Here is a 23,990-nt window from a genome sequence, read left to right as displayed (position 1 = left end):
TTGGCCACACTTGTTACGCGAATCCCTGCCGTTAAGTCAGGAACGTGGCTGTTAAGAGAACCCGCCTTCCCCCTTGACTTTGCTTGTCGGAAGGTTGCAAAAGGCCCCGGGACGCTGCGACCGTCGTAAGCATGAGCCCGTTTGCCAAGTGTCTGGATTTGGATTACGTCATCGTGCGGGATGCTGCTGCAACAGTTGCAAGTGTGAAAAAAGGGTCATAAGTCCGTTTTTTTTTCAGTGCCGTCGCTAAATGAACTGTTGTGAGTCAAGGACTGCCTGTATACCGTAAGAGTGAATCCAGTTATAATAATTTCGGAAGCCAAATAGAAAGAATGTTTCCTTACGGGGGGGTCAAAAAACAAAAAAACAAACAACAACCCTGTTGTCTAGTTTTCTTATTTTGCAGAACTATACACGCAAGGCTTACGGACCGCTCTAGAAATGTTAAATCAGCCTCCGGCAACATTCCAAGCAAGTAGGATTCGCATTCAGGAAGGCCTTCTTTGCTTCTGTGTTGTTAAGTGTGAAAAAAACGATCGCAAGTCCCTTGGTTCCAGTGCCACTGCAACTTCAAATGGTCACTAAACAAAAAGACTGTAAATCGAGGACTACCTATATGAAGCCGAGCCAGCTCAACATCAGAAAACTGTTTCCAAGTAGCAGCCGTGATTAGGCGAAGAAATAAAGAGGCTTCAAAACCTTCTCATTGCTATTAAGTAGGGGTTATCTCTCAAGAACTCAACAGGGAGTTCTTATTTAGATTCAACAAGTTTTATTTTATTTTTTTTAATTTTAATTCCATTTATATCCCGCCCTTCTCCGAAGACTCAGGGCGGCTTACAAGCTTAGCAGTAGTTGGGTCCGGGGAAGCTCTGATGTGATTGCCATCCTCTTTGAGAACAAAGCTTCCAAATCAAAGGAGATCTTATTTGGTCGCCTTTCTGAATGATTAAAGATAGTCCTTTTATCGCATCTGAAACAACGGGAAGGCCACAAAGAGGATCCAACTTTTCTCCACGTTACGACTCACGGTTGCCACGGCTGACAAACAGAGATGAGCAAATGGGACCAACTTCGCTTCTTTACTGCTTTACTGGGATTGTTATTGTGGAGGGACTTTTTTAACCCTTTTATATTTATATTTATATATTTATATTTATATTTTTATATTTATGTGTGTGTGTGTGTGTGTGTGTGTACGTAAGTACTTACGACTTACGAGAGTTCATTTAGTGACCAAAATTACCACGGCACTTGAAAAAAAGGGACTTACGGCCATTTTTTAGGACCGTTGCAGTATCCCCATCGGTCATTTTTTTTAATTCGGCTGCTTGACAACTGACTCACATTTATGACGGTTGCAGTGTCACACGATCCCCTTTTGCGACTTTCTGACAAGCCAAGACAATGGGGAAACCAGATTCGCTTAACGACCGGGGGACTAACTTAACAACTGCAGTGGTTCACTTGACAAATGTGGCAAGAGAAGTCGTAAAATGGGGCAAAACGTAACAACCGTGTTACTAATTGAAGAACTGCAGGGATTCGCTTAGCAAGTGCGGCAAGAAAACTCACTTAACAAAGGTCTCACTTAGCAACATAAATTGTGGGCTCAACTGTGGTCGTACGTTGAGGATTGCCTGCACACACACACAAACACTGATATCGAGCCATTATAAACTCATCATCTAAACAGATATTACCTGTAATACATCTTTCATCCAAATGCACACAGCTTTAGGTAATTGTATAAGCCCACTTACTGCACTCTGTACAGAAACACACACACACACACACACACACACACACACACACAAAAAAAAAACACAGAGCCAAGAATGAGCTATATAAAAAGGAATCCACCAATCTGCAGCAACAAGTCTAAATATAACAACTCTACTTAATGGTTGCCAAGTGAAATTTCAGTATAGGAATTTAAGATTTAGACCCCAAGTAAAATAGACACTAATACACATAAATTACAGATCATTCCAAAGACACACTCATGTTTTCAAAGTAAAGTTAAATCCATGTTAGCGAATCAAAAGGTGCTCTGCTCAAGTTATCTGAAAGTACCATTTTCTGCCAATTGTACAACGCAGTGTTTCACATTTTAAAAGCTCTTGAACATTAGGGGAAAATTGACCCTCTGTTCTGAGGGATTATAAAGAGCTAGATGTTTGAAATTTATTTTTTTTAAAAAAGGTCTTTTGAGTTTTTCTCATGTGCTACCTAAGAAAAATGAAACCACCGTATGGAATTGATAAAAGCTGAAAGACTCAGCAGAACAAACATTAGAAAAACTGCTTTTTAACCCAAGTTTGAGGGACGCGGTGGCTCAGTGGGTTAGGACGCTGAGCTTGTCGATCAGATGGTTGGCAGTTTGGCGGGTCGAATCCCGAGTGAGCGCCTGTTACTCGTCCCAGCTTCTGCCAACCTAGCAGTTTGAAAGCACGTAAAAAATGCAAGTAGAAAAATAGGGACCACTACGGTGGGAAGGTAACAGCGTTCCGTGCGCCTTTAGCATCTAGTCATGCCGGCCACATGACCACGGAGACGTCCTCGGACAAGCGCTGGCTCTTCGGCTTTGAAACGGAGATGAGCACCAGCCTCTAGAGTTGGAAACGACTAGCACGCATGTGCGGGGGAACCTTTACCTTTACTAACCCAAGTTTAAAGAACAGCCATCAAACAACACTGCAAAAATGATATAAACACAGCTGTAGCCCATCTCCAGAAGAACTGAAGGAGAACTATGGGGTCCTTGGTGATCTCTGAGCTTGCTTTCTTGCAAACATTTCATTATCCAACTTGGTAACATCAGGTATCCCCCCCCTCCTAGCACTGATGGTGTTACCTAGTTGGTTAATGAAATGTCTGCAACAAAAGAGTTCAGTTCAGAGAGGACCAAGGACCCCACAGCTCAATCCGGAGCTACAAACATTCTCTTGTATTGAAAAGGACCACAGCAACAGATTTCTCTTCATTTCAAACTTTGCTCTTCAATGGCTACAATCATAACTTCCTCTTTCCCCCCCCACCCCTTGAGGTTGAAGAGAAACAGACAGGACCTATGTTGCTAGTTCAAACTGCAGTGTGATGAAACATGTATTTTGGGTGAAAGCCCCTTTGAATGTAGTGAAGCTGATTTACAAAATTTAGCAGTTCCCAGTTAGCTGAGTGCCATGCCATCGGTGGGCAATGTGGCTCTAGAAAGCTTGGTTATCTGTGTCCTCATCACTTTTCCAGAACTGTTGAGGCAGCAGCTGAAATATTTGCATTAAAGCTTCATTAAACGTGCAGCAATTTAAAAGTCCCAAGTGTGCCAGAGTGGCTGGATTAAAAGTGACAGGAAAGGAAATGGCAAAATATCCCCTTTGTCTGCAGTCTGGCCCACCCCTCAGCTGAAGTCCATCATGAGCACAAGGCCAGGCTAAAAATGCCAAACCAGTTGTCTGGCACTGCTAAGCATTTAGCATTTTCAAATAAGCCCCAATGCCAGCACATGGAAGTCGTTGTTGTTGTTGTTGTTGTTGTTGTTAACCTTCAAATCAATCTTGTCTCCCAAACAACTCTCTGCAGTTTTCTTGATAACTGTGGTTTATTTATTACGGTGATGGTTGGTCCTCAGTCAGCCAGATGTTGAGACTGGATTTAGAATTGTTGTCCACCTACTGAGTCCTTCCCAAGGACCTGGGATAGGCAGATGTTGTTGTCTGATGGTGCTAAAGGTCTCGTCGCAGGATGCAAGCTGGGCCAGGTAAAGCTGCCTTTTGCAATTGACTGATGGGGATTCTCTCAACGCCGACGGTGTTCAAGGGGTGCTCCAGATGCTTTGGCATTGCACCCAAGGCGCCTATCCCGAGTGGCGCCATCTTTGCTCTCTGTGCTGCAGCCGTTCTACTTCTACTGATAGTCTTCTTGTTATGGTTATCATTTATTGATCAATCGATCTATTTTTAAAGGGGCTTGGCCTTGCCCCCTTCTTGCTAGGGCTGAGTAAGAGGGACGTGCCTTCAGAAGTTGTGGGTGCTCCATTGCTGGAGGTTTTCAAGAAGGAATTGGACAACCATTTGCCTAGAATGTAGAGTCGCCTGCTTGAGCAGGGGAATGGACGAGAAAAGCTCCACGGTTCCTTTCCAACTCCACTATTCTGACTTCTCTAAAGTCACCCACTTGGTTTGCGCCTAAGGTGGGACTGGAATTCACGGTCTCCCAACTTCTAGCCTGGTGCCTTCAACTATTTCACCAAACTGGCTCTCCAGCTTGAACTTAACAAATAGCAAATCTGGCAAGAGACCCAGTTTCTATTCTCTCCAATTGGTGGGCTCCATTCTTCTACAGCTCTTGAGACCGCTTGCACCCTCAATCCTACATTCCCGTGCAGGAAATCATAAGGCATCGGAAGAGACCATGTCCTAAGCTTGCACCCTTTCAAACGAGACCCTACATGGGTGACTAAGTTAACAGCATTTTAACTTCCTTCTGGCCACACCTTTCAGTACAAATTTTGCTCTGTAGAAAGAAAGAAAAAAAGAGGCCTTTGCGTGTGTACGGTTCACAAAAATTGCCCATGCTGTTGTTTTTGAAAAGGGGACCTGTGACTAATAAATATCCACCTAAGCAACAATTGTTTTTAATAAGAAATTTCTGCCCGGTAAGCAGTTGTCTTCTTTCCAAGATATTTGCTTTTAATAACTAACAGCCAGACTCTCGATGTAAGTTCATCCAACAAAGTAGGAACAGCTTAAATTCCACACAAAATTGCGAGCTTCAAAAGCTGAGAGCATCATTTAAAAAGACGGGGGGGGGGAGAATTAATAGTATCTTCCTCTAAACATTTTTCAATTAAATCACTGAACAAGTCAAAATATGGGTTAGCTCTTAATTAGCTAGCAGTTCCACTAACTGTATTCCAGTGTTAATAAATAACATGTAAATTTAATAAACAAAAAGTTTTGTGTTAATGCGACTCAACCCATCCTCATATAATCAACATGATGAGTCGAGAGATACTTCCGCTTGAAGAAATAAGGTTCACGTGTGTCACTAAGACGTTTGCTTAACTATACTTTAACAAGTATGGTACAGGTCTGAATCTAGTGGCTGCAGTTAGTGGGGGAAAAATAGGGGACCTTGTGGTCTTTTCATCCGGAATACACCCACTGAACAGTGGGAATAGCCTTGTATGACAGATAGAAGAGCTGCTTCTGTAGGAGAAGGAGTGGCAGGACCTGGGGGTGGAGTTAAAAGAGCCATCAGCCTAGAATCCCAACATAGCCACAAGAGAATGAAATCCCTTGAATTCCATAGACTCTTATCTAAGCAGGTGCTAACTGTTAGTTGAAAAGTTTGCTGTTGAGCAATAAATCAGTTTATCTGGACCATCAGGAGGGGAGCTGGTCTTTCATGCCTGACAGCTACCAAGGAAACAGGCAGATAAAAGGGGCCTGGACCGAATGCAAGAATGTAATGTGAGTAAACATCTCTGGCTTATGAAGATAAAGGGAAAGAGGGTGAAGCGCATTCAGACTTGCAAGATTCTGGCACTGGTTCCCTAATTTGGTCTATCATGCAGGGCTAACGCTCTTTCCTTTAACATTTTGGGGGATATAATTGCTTTAAAGTCTCTAGTGCAACTAGTGTATTGTAGAGGAAAAGATTGGATATTAGCAACAAGATTGTTCACAAAAGTAGTGCGCTTACACTACTCAGAACAATGGTTCCAAGATATAGGAGGGATTAGCTATTCCAACTTTAGCAGATGAGGAAGGTGGTGGTGATGATGATGATGATGGAGATGGTTTTGCAAGAGATCAGAAAGCTTTGTGGCTCTAGAACATTCCTCCGCTGCAACTTGACTCACTGCCTTGGAACAAGATCAAATAAAAAAAAATACACATAATAAGACTAAAAAGGATTGCTAGCTTAGCAATACAGAACTAACTGGTTGGTGGAGTTCCATCAGGCTGTGTAGATACAGAAATGGTCTAATTTCAGATAAAATCACTAGGCAGAATTATTCTGAAGTTTATAGTTGAGCATCTTCAATGGGCTGAATCTGTTCATTTCATTACTCTGGCAACTGACGACCGGCTCTAAAGCAATCTTCAGGAGCCATCATGAAGTAGCTGAGCATTAACAGGTTACACAAGAAATTAGAAGTGACACTAACAGGACTTCCAACAGAGAGTAATGGATGAAGGGAGAACGAACCTTCAGCTTAACAAGTTAGACTGTTGTTTACTTTAAAAGCTTCATGGCTAAGAAACTCGTGGTTTTCTTGGATCTAACTGCAATTTGCAGAATCCTGTCATTGGCCATGCTGATCAGGACAGATGGAACAAGATCTTCAGCCACATTTTAAGGGCCACAAGTTTCCCCACGTCTATCTTACATTTCTACGACTGTGGCAATTTTTTATATAGCAATGCTTTTTTAAAAGTCATGTGGATCACATCCTAATTGTCTTTTCGAAAGAAAATCCAAACATATCCAACGATTATTTTAGCTGCTTCGGAGTGTGTGTGTGTCTTATATAGCCTAAGCTAAACTGCTCATTACGGCGTAATATTTTACAGTCTGAAACATACAGTTAAGGTGCCATTCACAACCCGATAAAACCTCGTTTCCTGTTGCGGAGAAGCAAACATTGAAAAAACGAAAACAAGCGCAAACAAAAACAAGAAATTAGACGGGGGGAAAAAAGAAGAAGCAGAACGAACGATCTTTAGGTGGGTGTCCAAACCCATCTCTAGCTATTTCCACAAGAGATTTGTTTATTTCAGCATAATTTGGCAGACTTTTTTAAAAAAAATTACATCAACTGCCTCGGTATTTACCCAGAAACGAAGTCTGCCAAACATAACCCTGTGCTGGAAATTCCCGATCTTGCTAACAATGTCTTCCTTTAAAAGATGGAAGAAGCCCCCAGTGAAATCAGCTCTTCTTAATTTACTAAGAGGCAAGCAGAAGAGAAAGTAGCTGGAATTTAGCAGGAAGTGACTATGATCTTAAAGGCAACTAAAGCTGAAAATGTGTGTGTGTGTGTGTGTGTGTGTGTGTGTGTGTGTATGCATGCATGTATGTATGTATGTGTAGGTAGGTAGGTAGGTAGATAGGCAGGCAGGTAGGTAGGTCTTGGCGTATTCGGGTCTTTTCCCGTGTAAGATTGAGGCACAAGCACGAAGTCGAAGACACCAGCCTGAAGATGACGAGTGGGACCTCATCGAAACGTCGCCAAGACACCCTCAATCTTACACGGGAAAATATATATATTTGGTAAAGGTTTCCCCGCACATGCGTGCTAGTCGTTTCCAACTCTAGCGGCCGGTGCTCATCTCCGTTTCAAAGCTGAAGAGCCAGCGCTTGTCCGAGGATGTCTCCGTGGTCCTGTGGCCGGCATGACTAGATGCCAAAGGCGCAACGGAGCGCTGTTTCCTTCCCACCGTAGTGGTCCCTATTTTTCTACTTGCATTTTTTACGTGCTTTCGAACTGCTAGGTTGGCAGAAGCTGGGACAAGTAACAGGCGCTCACTCTGTTACGCAGCACTCAGGATTCGACCCGCCAAACTGCCGACCTTCTATCGACAAGCTCAGCGTCCTAACCCACTGAGCCACCGCATCCCTTATATACATATACATACATATATATATACATACACACACACAGAGACATATATATATATATATATATATATATATATATATATATATATATATATATATATATGTATGTATGTATGTATGTATGTATGTATACACACGCATACACACACACCTTGGGCTTTAAAAAAAAGCAGATTTTAATAAAACACCGAGCAACGATGAGTAGGATTCCACAGCAGGACACTGTGAGAACAGCAGCTCAAGACTGTGAATGTATTTGTAAATGGATGTGCTAAAAGTACAGTTACAAAATAAACATACCTGGGGGGGAGCAGATAAAAGGATCGGTGTATTGCACCAATACCTTGTGAAAGTCCGATTTAAAAATACACACAGGCACAAAAAATAGAAAGAAAAAGGGAAAGCTGATGAAAGAACATATAGGTATCTAAATTTTAAGAGAGCGCACAGCTGAAACTTGGGGGTGACCTAAAATTAGCAAAAGATGTTCAAAACAAAGGACCTCAAACATGTTAGGGCCATGGTGGCGAACCTATGGCACAGGTGCCACAGGTGGCACGCAGAGCCCTCTCTGTGGGCGCGCGTGCCATCGCCTCAGTCCTAGGCCTTCAGCTGGGTTTTATAAAACCTTTTCGCTTTAGGCCTCCGCCGCCTGTGCAAAAAAAAAAAAGGTTCAATCAATCAATCAATTTCAACTTCTCACGGGAAAAAAAATAGTTCTCGCAAAGTTGGAATTGATTGCTTGAACTTTTTAGTCCCAACCGGTCTGCCATTACCCAATGGGCCATGCCAACAAAATTGGCCACACCTTCCCAAAGGGCCACGCCCACCCGGCACCCGATGATACGTAAGTGGATTTTGGGTTGCAGTTTGGGCACTCGGTCTCAAAAAGTTCGCCATCACTGTGTGTTAGGGGGATTAAGGAGAAGGATTTGGGGGGGAGGGGGGAGAAGCAGTTACCTTTCTTCCTCAGCAAAAACATTTACAAGCCTAATGAAGTTAATTCTTCAAAAGCAATTAATTGCTTCAAAAGCAGACAAACAGCATGCGAAGCTTTCCCATCCGAAAGAGTAAATTGGGAAGTAGCCTGGAGAAATATTTCATGAAATTAAAAGGCTGTCATATAACATGACAACCTTCTACAAACAAATATTTCCCCTGAAAAATTTGTCACAGGGTGTGATCACAGATTGCCTCATCATTTCCAGAACAGATTTACACGTGATTCCACCGCTCGTACTAACAGTTTGCTTCCAATAGCTCCATAAAGCGTTCTGGGCTTTTTAATCAGCTCATTTGAGAAATTTTTCCATAGCTTTTCCCTCTGGAAAAGTTTTTGCCTTTCTGCACGATTGCAGACTGCTTTGCAATGGCCCGATCCGAATTATCCAGGCAGGAGGTCAACGTAGCCCATCATGCACGGTGTAAACCTTCGTTCGTTCACCGTTACGGGCCACCCAGCACACAGCAATGCTGGGCGATGTAAAGCGTGCAAATTTGAAAGCAAACATAAAGAGAGAACCAAATGTATCAAAACTAGACAGATCATCCTAAGCATAAAAAGAGTTCTGCTCTTTTCTCCCAGGTCCAAAGAAATAAGAATCTAAGGGGGGGGGAAACTACCCAGGCTGAAATAGAACTTGAGCATTATTATTTAGAATGAAGGCTACTGCTAAGCTTGTAAGCCGCCCTGAGTCTTCGGAGAAGGGCGGGATATAAATGGAATAAAAATAATAAAAATAAAATAAAATTATTTCATTATTTTCATTTTGTACTATTTTTATTCCTTTTTACACTGTGTTTTTATTTCCTGAGGGCCGCCTTGAGACGCTGTGAGCAAGTAGGCGGCAATACAAAATTTCCAAATAAATAATTGTCTTATGCACGAACGCACGCACAATGTATATGTATACACAAACACACACACACACATATATGCTGATGCCTTGTTTAAGCTAAATTTGCATATGAATGACTGCACAACCTCTGTAGATGCCACGCTGCTATACGGTAAATAAATAATAAATAAAAGGTAGAAAATGGGACGTAGGAAGGACACCCCAGTTGAGACTTATGACGACACGTTTCCTGGAGACCTGACTCTTGGACAAATCTGTGCAAGAGCAATAATTATTGGCTGTGACAGGAATGTGCACATTCCAAGTTAACAGCTCATCTGTTTGCAAGATTAGTTAGATGTGCTTTTAAACAGGATCAACAGCGTGTCTCTCGGTGTCACCTTACGGGGCTAATAAATTTAAGGTCTTCTGAGGTTCTTTGGGGGGGGGGGTTTCTTGCAGACAGCCGCCACCCGGTTTCGAGAGTTGTATAAAATCCCTTTTCACAAGACAGACCCTTAGCAATGAATCCCCTCGACCCAGATCCTATCAGAAGCTCACCCAGATATTTTTTACTTGTTTAAATAACTTCATTTCAGGGAGGGGGGAGAAAAAAAGAAACCAAAACACATCTACTAATAGATTTAGATTTTTAGATTTTATTAGATTTATATACTGCCCTTACCCGAAGGACTCAGGGCGGTTTACAGGGCATTTTAAAAACATACCAATACAAAATACAAAGTTAAAAGACAAAAGATTAATTAATAAAAGATATTGCTCTAATTTCCCCAATAAATAGCAAAAGAAGGGGTGGGGAACGGGAGGAGACAACCTCCTGATTAGAGTTTCCCCTCAGGCAATTAAAAAAAAACATTCTTTTAATGATTGTTTAATTTTCACATAACTAGAATAAATACTGCTCTCCTGCTCCCTTGGTGTAATGTCTCATTTTCGTGGGGGGGAAAACTAATTACATGGTTCAGTAAGTTGCCTGTGGTAAAAGCATTGATTTTATTTACTTTCAGAAGTTGGACTTCAGCTCAGATTCAACCCTCTAACTAATTCCAACCACATTTAATAGTTCTCTCGATTCCTTTCAGGCATGTAGATCCCAGGGTTTAAGCTACAATATTGAAACTATTCCCCATAATTCCTGCCTATTTGTCGCTGGAACCGAGAGGGGTTTGTTCTAGCTTTCCAAAGTAGATAACCCAAACAAGCCGCTCATCTCAAAAATGCAAGGATCGCTTGAGTAAGTACCATAAAAAAATGGGGATGTTATGTAATTTTTGTTTTCTGAATAAAATATATGAGCAATTTTCCCTGGCATTGCATCCCTCCCCTTCAGATTTGCTGAAGAAACGCAGAAGAAAACCGCACAAAGCAGAACTTCCTACAGGTTGTTTTCTTCAAGCCACGAGACAGTATTGGAACAGATACCCCAAAAGAAGACATATCATCCCATCTCCTCCGGGTGCGCACTTTGTCCCCTTCCCTCTCCGTACGGGTCAGTCTTAGTTGAAATGAATTTTAAATTTCCTATTTATTGCATTCATGTTTTACAATGTAGTTTAACTGTAGGTCTGGCAAGAAGGAAGGAAGGAAGGAAGGAAGGAAGGAAGGAAGGAAGGAAGGAAGGAAGGAAGGAAGGAAGGAAGGAAGGAAGGAGAGAAAGAAAGAAAGAAAGAAAGAAAGAAAGAAAGAAAGAAAGAAAGAAAGAAAGAAAGAAAGAAAGAAGACAACAGACAGTGGCATAGATAGATATAGATAGATAGATAGATAGATAGATAGATAGATAGATAGATAGATAGATAGATAGATAGATAGATAGATAGATAGGAAGGAAGGAAGGAAGGAAGGAAGGAAGGAAGGAAGGAAGGAAGGAAGGAAGGAAGGAAGGAAGGAAGACAACAGACAGTGACATAGATACAGACAGAATGGAGAGAAAAATATGATAGCTGATGGATAGGAAATACTAGAAAGACAGAGATTTTTTTTAAAAAAGAGCACGTTTTATAACTCCATGAAAGGCAGCGACTGAACTTGACTCCTGCCCTCGGAAAGGGAAACAACCAGCCATCCAAAGTGAGAAGGCAGAAGGGTCTGGAAAGGTGACATGAAGTAAGGGAATTGGCTTAGCTTCTTTTTTTTTTCAATCTTATACAACTTTATTCTTGAATATATACAATTATTCCGTATCTACTAAAACTGGGATTCAAGCCACATTGTACAATAAATATTATAGAGCAAAGAAAACAAGTTGTACAATTCAACAAGGCCATTAATTAAACCAGGTTACATTGTAATTGTATTATTAGTTTTCATTAAATAATGTCACTAATAGAGAGTAACTATGTGGATACCACTGTATTTCTACTATTATGGTTTGACAATAAATTAAACTGGATTTTAAAAATTATCGCATTCAAGAGCATGAAGTGTCACTGGCAAAACAAACAAGTAAATTTCTATCAATAGTTCTTGAACCTACTATGTCTGCCGCCACCAGAGATCTCATCCCACAGTCGGTCTTCTCCTAACGCAATCATCTGTCCTGCAAAAGACCTGCGAACTGCCTATCCCAGAGGTCTGAAATTGTACTCCAGGTTTCTTTGCTTTCAGCCAAGAATTTCTGGGAGAATAGCAGAGTTCAAAAAGAAAATATCTCAGGGTCTACCCTGCCATTTCTACCGCACGAGTGAAAAATGGACAAAGCTTTGTTTATCTAAGCCCCCCCACCCCAATGCAGCTCTCTCTATATATAATAATAATAGAATAAAAACCATCGGGCAGCTTCAATCTAAACGCAGTTAGGCAATGCTTTCATCTGGATGTGATCAATGAAAGTGTCACAAGGACAATTTGTGTTATAAAGTGTCTTCAGAAACTCATGTTTAATTGTTGTAACAACCGGGCAGGGAGGCATGCCTGATCAGGAAAGGTATCAGTTAGGAAGTTAAGGCACTATTTAAATCAGGACTTGTTCTTTCCGATTTAAATTGCCTTGATTAAGACTAATCCATTTTGATCAGCAGAAGCGACAGCTTCAGAAGCGTGGTAGGAAACAGGGACCCTCAAAGGCCTAGGTAATTGCAGTCCCCTGTCTCACAAGTGCACAAAGACATCAACATCTTGTCTAAATTTACCAATTCTAAAAAAAAAAAATGAAATGAAATGAAATGAAAATAAGTTACCCGATGGTGCATCTTAAATATTGTCTCTTAATCAGCTGCAAAAAGGCCCAAATATTTTTTTTTATTTTTTTAAAAAAAAATCTTTCTGAATTCTATGCACTCATTTCCTGAGGAAGGAAGGAAGTTAAATATAAATACACAAAATATACAGGAACTCTGCTACAGATGGCAAAGAAATAAGATATCCAGGAAGTGCCCCACAAGCTATACAAAGAGTTTAGTTTTTGCCAAATAGTAGCTTATTCTGCTCCTAAGATGTCAGCCAGATGTCAGAGCACAAGGAGGCCAAAATATAATTGATTTGCAGAAGTACAGTTAGCGCATGAACAATACTTTGGGATTTATTTATTTATCATACCGCACATTCAAATCACATTTTGATAAAAACGTAAGAGAAAAAAAGAATTAAAAAAGATTACAAATGTGTGTCTAGATGACAGATACAATTTTTTGCTTCATTTGTCACAGCCAGGAAATCAGCAAAGTCTCCATTATAAGGCTCTATTTTGTCACTCAGACACTTTATGTTGGATAGTTTGCTTTTTGGCCCTGCAGTCACAATTTGGCGATGGCATTTTTGCCCTATTATAGAGGATATCTGCACATCTACCGTGGCCGGTGCAAATTTGCTTCAGTATTGCAACTTGGAATAAAACACCTGGATTTAACCAGCCCTGTGTGATATGAATAATCTGAGATATTAACAATAAAGAACTGATCAGGACGTGTTTTGAAATGTTCTGTTTGTGAAGTCACTATCAGTGAAATTAAGCCCACTCCCAAAAATCTCGGGGGAGGAGGAGGAGGAGGAGGAGAAAGAGGAAGAGGAAGAGGAAGAGGAGGATTTGTCTGAATAACAGACTTCCAGCAATGTTCAGGTGTTTTTGAATCCGACTTGGTCTAGACAAATTCGACTTGGTCTTTTCTTGTTTTCTTGCAGACCTTTCATTGCCCAACTAGATTATCATCAGTGCTCAGAGCAGAAACTGGAGATGGTCCCTAGTTTGATGAAACCTCTGCAAGAAAACCGCCAATGTCAAAGAGCACCAAGGACCCCAATCTCCTCCTCCTCCTCCTCCCCCCCCCTTTGGCACTGATGCTGTTGTCTAGTTGGGTCACGAAATATCTGCAAGAATGGAATGAGGATTGCTCTTATTTATGTTTGTATATAAACTCGGCAGGTTATCTCCGCACTGGTGTATAAAAATGACCCCTCCTTCGAACTCTGAGCTGCAAATATTCTCCTTTATTGGTAAAGCTCACTCATTTGATTATACGATGGATATATAAAACGATGTTCAAGGTGTGGCTAGCTCTTATTTAATTGCAAGGGCAGTAAAAATTCAGTGGCATCCATTCTCTTCATAAAACAGTTTGCAAGCAACACAAACCATGTGTTAAAACACACACACACACACACACACACACACACACCGTTCCGTCTATTGAATGTTTTGCCTCTTCCTTTAGATGATCTTTACTATACTCTGTGTCGAAGTTTAGACTCCTTGAAGGAACTGGTACCTTCTGATATTCCACCAGGTTCAATATGTACTGAGAGCACAAGACAAAGTGATGTTTTTTTAAAAAAAAAAAGGATTTATAGGCTTATTTTCAATAACATCCCAAGTTACTAAGTATCTCCTGTTCTTGAGATACATTGAAAAGCACCAGAAGCAATATGCAATGGATTATTAAATAATGGTAACTGTAAGAATTTTCATTTTCCCCATAAACTTTTAAGAGTAAATGGAAGCATATGTCATAATGGCGCAGTCACATTTTAATGCATATAAAACGGTCCAATAAAAAGAACTTCTAACATCATCTTTGGTATGTGCTTGATTATAAACATTCAAACCATCTGAAGTACTCTTGAATAATTCCCCCACATGCAATCAAAAATGTAAATTAAAATGCGCTGAACAACTGGGGGGGGGGAATTAAATACAACCTGTAAAAATCTGCATAGGATAAATATTTGCTTTGGCCAAGGCCCAAGTTGTTCTTGACTTACAACCATTCATTTAAACGAGTGTTCAAAATTACCACGGTGCTGAAAAAAAAAGTGGCTTACGACTGATCCTCGCACTTACGACCGTCGCAACATCCCCACGGTCAAACTTTGAGCACTTGACAATTTTCATATATTCACCACACTGAGTGTTTGCTTAATGACCAGGGTGGTCACTTAACCGCTGCAAAAAGGTCACCATATCCAGTGGGACTCACTTAACTGCTCTGCTTAGCAACAGATGTTCTGGTGCCAACCGTAGTCGTAAATCAAGGACTACCTGTGATGTTACTCAATCACGTAAAGATCGGGATAGAATCCGCTTGGGAGGAGGGATTCTCAAGGACTACAACAGGTCCCTGGGCTAAACCAAGTTGGCCTTCCCCAGAAAAGTTGCTTTTCGTATATCTTCTAGAGAGCTTTCCTTGTGTGTTTGGCTCAAAAGCAGATACAGGCAGTCCTCGACGTACGGCCACAATCGAGCCCAAAATTTATGTTGCTAAGTGAGAAATTTGTTACGTGAGCTTCGTCTTTTACGACTTTTCTCGGCCCATTTGTTAACTGGATCACTGCGAAATTAATCACCCGGGCTGTGAAGTGGATCTGGCTTCCCCACTGACTTTGCCTGTCAGAAGGTCACAAAAGGGGGAATCCCGTGACCCCGTCATAAATGTGTCAGCTGTCAAGCATCCAAATATAAATCACGCGGCCATGGGGATGCCGCAACGGTCGTAAGTATGGAAAACGGTCATAAGCCCCTTTTTTCAGGGCCGTGGTAACTTCGGACGGTGACTAAATGAACTGACGCAAATTGAGGACTAGCTGGAACAAAGAACCAGGCTGCTCAGTGTTTACACCAAAAAGCTTCCTAAGAAGTCAACTTTTTTTCTACAGAGGCCTGCTACCCCTTTCAAAATAACACCCCCCAGATCTTCCCAATATTAAATCTATTTCGGTAAACCCTCCTTCCCTTTCTCAGAAGACAACTTTAGCAGAAAACCGCTCACTACCTTACGTATTTTTCTGCCAACAGGTGCTGCAATTATTTCTTCCAAATAGGTTCCATTCCAATGTGTGTATCGGGCAGAGAGATACTGACACCAAGACCAAATGACAAACTCCAACTCCCACATGCGGGCGTGCTTTTCAATTTACAATTAACGCCATCCAGCAGCAAGAGTTAACTGCAGCTCGGATCCTTAACGCATCACGCAGAAGCCAGAGATGCCTTTTTTTTCTTTTCTTTTTTTTAAACAGCCGGAAAGCAAAAACGGCCAATCTTGCCCCTTTCCTTCCAGTTAAGTGTTCATTCCCAAGCCCCAAAGTGCATTGGAAAAAACAAAGAGGCTGCAATCCCATCAAGAGGAGGAAGGAAAAGTATTATGAAAGCTTAGCTGGGTAAAAGAGGCAGGTGTCTCATTAAAAAAAAAAAAAGAAATTAGCCTCCGTGGAACTCTTTGAGGTAGCGCTTCCGTTTCATGATCCATGAATGGCTTGCTACCTGCTTCCGCTAGGCCAGGGGTAGACAACCTCGGCTCTTTTATGACTCATGGACTTCAACTCCCAGAATTCCTGAGTCAGGGCTGTATTTAATTGTTTTAATTGTTTTTAATTTTTGTATTCATGGTTTTAAATGCCCTGTAAACCGCCCTGAGTCCTACGGGAATAGGGCGGTATACAAATCCAATAAAATTAAATAAATAAATAGATAGATAGATAGATAGATAGATAGATAGATAGATAGATAGATAGATAGATAGATAGATAGATAGATAAATAAATGAGTCAAGGTTGCCTACCCCTGCGCTAGGCCAAGAGGCACGCAGAAATCAACCCTGTTCAGAGATTCCCCAAGTTCTTAGCCAAGAAAACAATCCGGGCCAAGCACCAAGGGGAACCTGACTCACATTTATGACGGTTTGCAGCATCTTGGGCTCACCTGATCCCCTTTTGTGACCTTCTAACGGGCCAAGTCAATGGGGAAGCCAAGATGGGCTTAACAACCGTGTCACTAACTTAACCAGGAGTGCAGTAATCCACTGAACAACGGTGGCAAGAAAGGTTGTAACATGGGACAAGGTTCACTTAACAAATGTCCCGCTTAGCAACAAAAATCTTGGGCTCCATTGCGGTCGTACATCGAGGAGTTAGGGGGCACGAGGAAGGGCATCTTACTCGAAGAAATGGAAGGAAGCAGGTAGCTGTCAAAATCTGCAACGCTGAACAGAAGGTGCATTCACTTCCCACCATCTGGTGTTTTTCAAAATCCAGCATCAACCCGACGACGTACTTCAAGGATGGATCTACCCTTCAGAAATGTTGGCTGCGACAACCCAGCGAAGCAAACCGAGGAGGGTCCTTAGCAGAAGACGGCCCGTAACAGAATTAAATGGGGAACATTTACAGCGCTAAGTAAGCTTTGATCTGAACAATACACAGGCACTGACCTATTTTACTGTCAGACAATAGCGGGAGGCAGGTTCAGAAATAAAACCTTATGCTGAAAGCTGATGCGCTGCTTTATACCGTGCCACTTCTCCCGCCTCTGTCTTTCTTACTGCATTAAATGCTCTCTGCATTTATTTAAGGCGGGGAAGCGTGCAAGGGGACCACACAGGTGCCTGGGTGCACCACATCCTTCCCTCCCAAGGGATGAATCTGTGGGATGGAGTAATATTTCACGCGTTTTCAAAGCAGCAGCATGATCCAAACGACAGATTTTGTGAATGGCAATGAGTTGACGTTAAACACTGCCGGGCTGACCATACCCCCACAGAGTAAGCACTTCTGTTCATAACATGACTTATTTATATACGGTCTCCTAAAAGTAAAACAAAAACAAAAACAAAATAACCCCCTTAATATGAGGTCTCTGTTGTTGTTTTTTCTTTAACCAACAATGACATGTGTTTTCCAGATGTTCCTCACCTAAGAAGCCAGACAGCAACCATCACTGCAGCTTGTCAGGCACAAAAAATAATAATAAATAAATCAGTTCCACATGGGAAGGTCCAAACAAAATGATTTCTTACTAAAGCCTATGTACTGCAATCTTCTCAACTCACGGTTAGCATCTGCTTAGAAGATGGATAAGGGTTAACGGAAATCAAGGGGGGGGGGTGGGCTTAGCTTGTGACTATGTAGGGATTCTAGGCTGATCCCTCTTTTGACTCTGCCCCCAAGTTCTGCCACTCCTCCTGCTACAGCTGCAAAACTGCAAATTTTATATGTATTTTTCACTGTAACATAAGCAGTCTACCAGGACATAAAAGTCTCCACTAATTTCAGGATAATGTAATAAAAGGAAGCGACATTTTCCAAAAGCACAGCCACTGATCTGCTTTGAGGTAAAATGGCTTTGGGAAATTAGTTGACTGAGTCTATTTTCATCATTTGGGTCCAGGTTACAAACACTGGCCTGGTTCTTAGAGTAGTTGGGGCGGGCACAAAGAGCATGAAGAAAGGCAAAGCCCCTTGCAACAGATTGGGAATTTGGATCCTTGCGCAAACATACAAATTCATCCACATTTTGTTCCCAGAATTTCAAAAGAAAAAAAAAAGATTTAAAACCGGCGACTGAGTGTCTACTTGGAGGATTATATGAGTCACCAAGCCTTTATAATCTTCACTGATCTACTTTAGTTCAATATGCACATTTGGATCCCAAAACCAGAAACATTCTCACATCCAGTCCAATTTTTTCTAGTCCGAGGCATCATTCAAATAAATAGAATGGAGATCCTTTTTATACCTTGCAATGTATACAGGTATTCCTCACCTTACAACAGTTCATTTAATGACCATCCAAAGTTACAACGGCACTGGAAAAAAGGGTCTTATGACCATTTTCACACTTACAACCGTTGCAACGTCTCCGTGGTCACACTATCAAAATTCAGAGACTTGGCCACTGACTTCATATTTACGATGGCTGCAGTCATGAGATCCCCGTTTTGCAGCAAAGTCAATGGGGAAACCAGATTCACTTAACAACTGAGCTACTATCTTAACAACCGCAGTGATTCAGTTAACAACTGGGGCAGGAAAGGTCGCAAAATGGAGCAAAGCTCATTTCACAAAGGTTTCGTTTAGCAATAGAACATTGGGGCTCAACTGTGGTCGTTGAGGACTACCTGTATAAACGACAAACGCTACATTCAAGAGAAGCTTTCATTGCAGAATTAGAGCTGAAGCCGAGGAGATAATACATATATATATATACATATATACTTACTGTGTAGCTCATGGTGTATTACATCTACCAGGTTCGGCTCGTCTCCCCACCAAAATATCCATAGCTCCTTACAATTCGGTTTGACATCACGACGCCAAACGCACAACAGATTGGCCTGCAAACAGCGGATGAAACTCAGGAGAATTGGGTCATCTTGAGCAGGGGCTGAGATAATAGGTCCACAATCTCCATGGCCTTCAAAGTTGTACCTACGCCACTTGATGCCTGTCAGTTCCGCCTGCATGACACCAAAAATAAATAAAATAAAAGCAACATGTTATTAAAATCACAGTTTTTACAGCCAGCTGATTTGCAGGATTATTTCCACCCCGATTCTAAAACCTTAAGCTGCTAAACTACAAAAAAAAAAAACCCATCATCCAAATGAAAATAGTTTTAACACGGAAAGGATTGTTCCCCTTAATATTTCCACCTAATGGTCAGCTGCCCTATTTAACTGGAGAAGCTATTAACCAAATAAATGAATAAATAAAATTAAAGAACACACTGTATTTAACACTTTTATCCCGCTGGAAAAGAGGGAAGAGAATTATCCATATGTCTGCAATACAAAAGGAATCAGCAGAAACTATGATAAGTACACACTGTCATATTGCTCTTTTAAAATCCTAACGGAACAAAACAGAATAACAATGTTGGAAGGGACCTTGGAGGTCTTCTAGTCCAACCCTCTGTTCAAACAGGAGACCTTATAGCATTCCAGGGACCTTGGAGGTCTTCTAGTCCAACTCCCTGTTCAAACAGGAGACCTTATAGCATTCTGTCCGATGATGGAGCACCCACAACTTCTGGATGGAAGCCATTCTGCTCCACTTGTCCTCACTGTTAGGAAATTCCTCCTTAGTTCTAGGTTGCTTCTCTCCTTGATTAGTTTCCATCTGTTGCTTCTTGTCCTGCCTTCTGGAGCTTTGGAGAGAATAGGTTGACCCCCTCCTCTTTGTGGCAGCCCCTCAAATATTGGTAGACTGCTATCATGTCATACACACACACACACACACACACCCAGGCCTTCTCTTCATTAAACTAGACATACCCAATTCCTGCAACCGTTCTTCATAAGTTTCAGCCTCTTAGAACATATCTTAGATCTTCGAAGCAGATCTCAGAATGTTAGAAGATCTTCGAAGCAGAGAAGAACTATTAAAAACGTAAGCCTTTGAAAGAGAGTGATTCTAAGCCAGGATCTCAAGCAAACTCAGTTCAATTAGAAACAGTATAGCTAAACCTGTTAGCGCTGAAAACCGAGATTCTATGCAAACACCCCTGGCAATTACTAACTGCATAAAACACAAACTCCTAAACGGGCAGTCAATATCTTTGGCTTCCAAAAAAAAAACCAGGAAGGAAAAAAGAAACTTCAGAAGAAAAAATGATCTTGACAACTGCTTTCCTTAAGTTTATGCAGTATCACTTACAGTTGCCTGAAGGGTTGAGGCAGCTAATACATTGATTAAATAAGTAATAAAAAGATGGGGGGGGAGAAATATGTTTCACTTCATATTGATCTCTGCCACTTTCTTAAATTATAATAATCACCAGAAACAGCTGCTACAAACACAGTGCTTAGCCTTTGATATCACAGAAATGCAGCAACACAAATTTTAACCAGTGGAAAGCTGCTACATCAATTGCTTGAATAATCAATCCACATCTAAAAAAAAATAATTTAGCAAATTGGGGAGGGGGGGCTGTTTTAAGAAGCCAACAAATATTCAGAGCAAGGCCTTACTTTGAATACTTGCATTTTCCTTATTGACAGCAATGCATGAATTTCCTCTGTAGGTAAACTAAATGAAAACAAAAGGCAATTTATCAGGTGGCATTCCACGGTGTGTCTACCGACTTGATTCTCTTAATGAAGCAATCGATGTGCATTTCGGCATGCGCACGCACACTCACAAACACAATTCTGAAAGCAGCTATTTGCTTAATTTACTACCCCCCCTCAATCATACACTTTTCCACAAGAGGCAGATTGAAAGCTAGAGTTAAAGCTGTGGAGAAGCCACAGAAAATCCCTAATGATAATCCCTCCAATCTGTAGTGACCCAACAACAACAACAACGACGAAAAATTAGAGCAAACGCCAACCCAACAATGTGAAAAGGAACAAAAGAGGCGACTGCAGGTAGTCCTCAACCTATGACCACAATGGAGCCCAAAATTTCCAATGCCAAGCAAGGCACTTAGTTGTTAAGTGAATTTTGCCCCATTTGCGTGCACGCGTGTGTGCCTGTCGCTCGCACTGGAGGAGACACTTGGAGTACGGCATCCAGTTTTGGTCACCACGATGTAAAAAAGATGTTGAGACTCTAGAAAGAGTGCTGAGAAGAGCAACAGAGATGATCAGGGGAGCGGAGGCTAAAACATGTAAGGAACGGTGGCTGGAATTGGGTATGTCTCGTTTAATGAAGAGAAGGACGAGGGGGGACATGATAGCAGCCTTCCAATATCTCAGGGGCTGCCCCAAAGAAGAGGGGGTCAAGCTATTCTCCAAAGCACCTGAAGGCAGGAGAAGAAGCAACAGATGGAAACTCATCAAGGAGAGAGAAGCAACCTGGAACTAAGGAGAAACTTCCTGACAGTCAGAACAATTAACCAGTGGAACAACCTGCCTCCAGAGGTGGTGAATGCTCCAACACTGGAAGTTTTTAAGAAGAGACTGGACAGCCACTTGTCTGAAATGGTCTAGGGTTTCCTGCCTGAGCAGGGGGTTGGACTAGATGACCTCCAAGGTCCCCTCCAACTAATTATATTATTATTATTATTATTATTATTATTATTATTATTATTATTATTATTATTATTATTATTATTATTATTATTACAAAACTTTTATTCATAAAACACCAAACTCAGTCAACTGAGCAGGGGGTTGGACTAAATGAACTCCAAGGTCCCTTCCAACTTTATTATTATTAGATTCACGTCCGTGTGTGCTTGCTCATCGCTCGCGCGGCCCAGTTTGAAACAGGCCGTGGGCCACAGTCCGGACCTTGAAAAGCCCTGCTGTAGACAACGCTACTATACCTTTCCGATGGTAGTAGAGAGCTGTCCAAATCTTGTAATAAATCAGCCCCTTCTGCTGTATAAATTAGCTTAGCTGCTGCTTCTCTTATTTTTCCTGCCTCTGGAAAAACTGTTAGCCTTAAGGGCAACTGGCATTAACGCTGCCTAGGCTAACGGAGGCCTTGTACGCCGATTTTACAGAAATCTCCTTACAGAAGACAGAGGGGGGGGAAGCCCTCGTGTGAATTGCCACTCAAACGCTCACTGGGGCAAACTCTTGAGAGATTGAAGCAAGTGCTATGCCTGAAAACCATCAGACCAAGATAGCTTTCACTGAAGACAGAATAACAGGGTTGGACGGGACCTCGAAGGTCTTCTAGTCTAGCCCCCTGCTCAAGCAGGAACCCTATAACAGATAGTTCTCGAGTTACAACAGTCCCTTGAGTGACCATTTGAAGTTACAACGGCACTGGGGAAAAAAAAGGGATGTATGACCCTTTTTCACACTTACGTCCCTTGCAGCATCTCCACGGTCGCCTGGTCAAAATTCAGACGCTTGGCAACCGACTCACGTTTATGACGGCTGCAGAGTCCCCGGGGAAGGGGTGTCACGTGATCCCCTTTGGCGACCTTCTGACATGCAAAGTCAAGGGGGGGGAACCAGATTCACTTAACAACCGTGTTGCTAATTCGACGAGTGCAATGACTCACGACGACGGTGGCAAGAAAGCTCGCAGAAGGGGGCAAAATTCGCTTCACCACTGTCTCGCTTAGCAACGGACACTTTGGGCTCAACTTTAGTCGTAAGTCGAGGGCTACCTGTATCATTCTGGGCATATGGCTGTCCAGTCTCTTCTTGAAAACCTCCAGTGGTTTTTTTTACATATTCTTAGATCATGATTTCCCAACCTTTACAATTTTAAGCCACGTAGACTTTAACCCCCAAGCTGGGGAATTCTGGGAGTTGAAGTCCACACGTCCTAAAGATGCCCAGCTTGGGAAACCCCTGCCTTAGATCAGGGGTCCCCAACCCCTGGGCCGTGGACCGGTACCGGGCCGTGGCATGCCAGCAACCGGTCCGCACAAACAAGCAAAGCCCATCCGCAAGATTCAGGCAGCACACAAAACCACGCACCCTCCGGTCGTTCGGCAGGCCAGCATCTTAAACCGTTATGTGGTTTGTTTATTTTGGCCAAGTATCTCATGTAAACAAAGCACTTGTGTTTGATTAGGCAGGGTTTCAGAAGTTAACATGTTACACAAACCAAATTTATGTCATTTCTAGTTATTTTCTGAGCTTCCTTGTAAACAGATGATGCCTCATAATATGAGACCCAATAAATACCTGGCCAATATCCATTCACTGTAAGGTCTCAGAAGCCCCAAAACTGGTAAGAAATGTACCGACGTTCACTCTCTCAAAACATTGCAGATGGTCCTCAACTTATGACCACAACTGGGCCCAACATTTATGTTGTTCAGTGAGGAATTTTGTTAAGTGAGTTCTGCCCCATTTTTACGACCTTTCTTGCCACAGATGTTAACTCAATCACCACAGTAGCCAGTAGCGGTAATCAAAATTGAGATGCTTGGCAACCGACTCACATTTATGACAGCTGCAGAGGCCCAGTGTCGTGTGTGATCCCCTTTTGTGACCATCGGACAAGCAAAGGCAAGGGGGAAGCCAGATTCGCTTAAAAGTCGTAAAATGGGGTCGAAACTCACTTAGCAAACTTCTCGCTTAGCAACACAGCTGTTGGGCTCAATTGTGGTCGTAAATTGAGGACTGCCTCACTGTCTATCAGTCTCTGCATTCCGGTTCATATCATTCCTACTTACTTTGAACAGAAGCTTTTAATCCAAATGGAGACTTATTACCAACATCCCTTTCACTATTTCCGTGGAAAAGATTCCTGAACTGGCCTCAGCTGCTCTAAATCATACCAAAACAGGGCTCAACAGGAGGGGGGGGGGAAAGATCACCCTCAAAATAAAGTCAAAAATCCTCAAGAAAGAAACTGGAGCTCCATCATCAAAGTGATATATCC

General features: G+C 41.9%; 2 protein-coding genes and 1 long non-coding RNA gene across 12 annotated transcripts in view; 1 reads left to right on the top strand and 2 right to left on the bottom strand.

Moving 5' to 3' along the window:
* SPRING1 (SREBF pathway regulator in golgi 1) overlaps positions 1 to 23,990 on the bottom strand; it is a 98,345-nt gene that overhangs the window by 10,863 nt on the left and 63,492 nt on the right. The gene's annotated exons all lie outside the window — the stretch shown is intronic.
* MED13L (mediator complex subunit 13L) overlaps positions 1 to 23,990 on the bottom strand; it is a 150,033-nt gene that overhangs the window by 107,408 nt on the left and 18,635 nt on the right. For 5 of the 9 annotated variants that reach the window (XM_081339083.1, XM_081339085.1, XM_081339084.1 and 2 more), the window contains exon 1: positions 18,913 to 19,051. Coding sequence is in view for 3 of the 9 variants with exons in the window: in XM_081339078.1 (XP_081195204.1) it covers positions 18,913 to 19,150 (238 nt within the window). In the remaining 6 variants the exon portion in view is untranslated. Of the gene's footprint in view, positions 1 to 11,961; positions 12,103 to 18,912; positions 19,151 to 23,990 lie in introns of those variants that run through there. The other 4 variants (XM_081339078.1, XM_081339077.1, XM_081339081.1 and 1 more) reach the window with 3 other exon arrangements.
* On the top strand, positions 5,435 to 17,058 carry LOC308674528. 2 transcript variants are annotated; one of them, XR_014027910.1, is made up of 3 exons: positions 5,435 to 5,474; positions 10,571 to 10,977; positions 15,712 to 17,058. It is a non-coding gene; the product is annotated as an uncharacterized lncRNA (long non-coding RNA). The 2 variants fall into 2 exon arrangements; XR_014027911.1 differs by lacking the exon at positions 15,712 to 17,058 and having other exon boundaries at positions 10,571 to 10,722; positions 10,819 to 11,583.

Source organism: Vipera berus, assembly GCF_964194415.1.
Source record: "Vipera berus genome assembly, chromosome: 14".
Lineage (NCBI taxonomy): Eukaryota > Metazoa > Chordata > Lepidosauria > Squamata > Viperidae > Vipera > Vipera berus.
The sequence above is the reverse complement of the archived record's forward strand: the minus strand, read 5'-3'. Positions and strand labels throughout refer to the sequence as shown.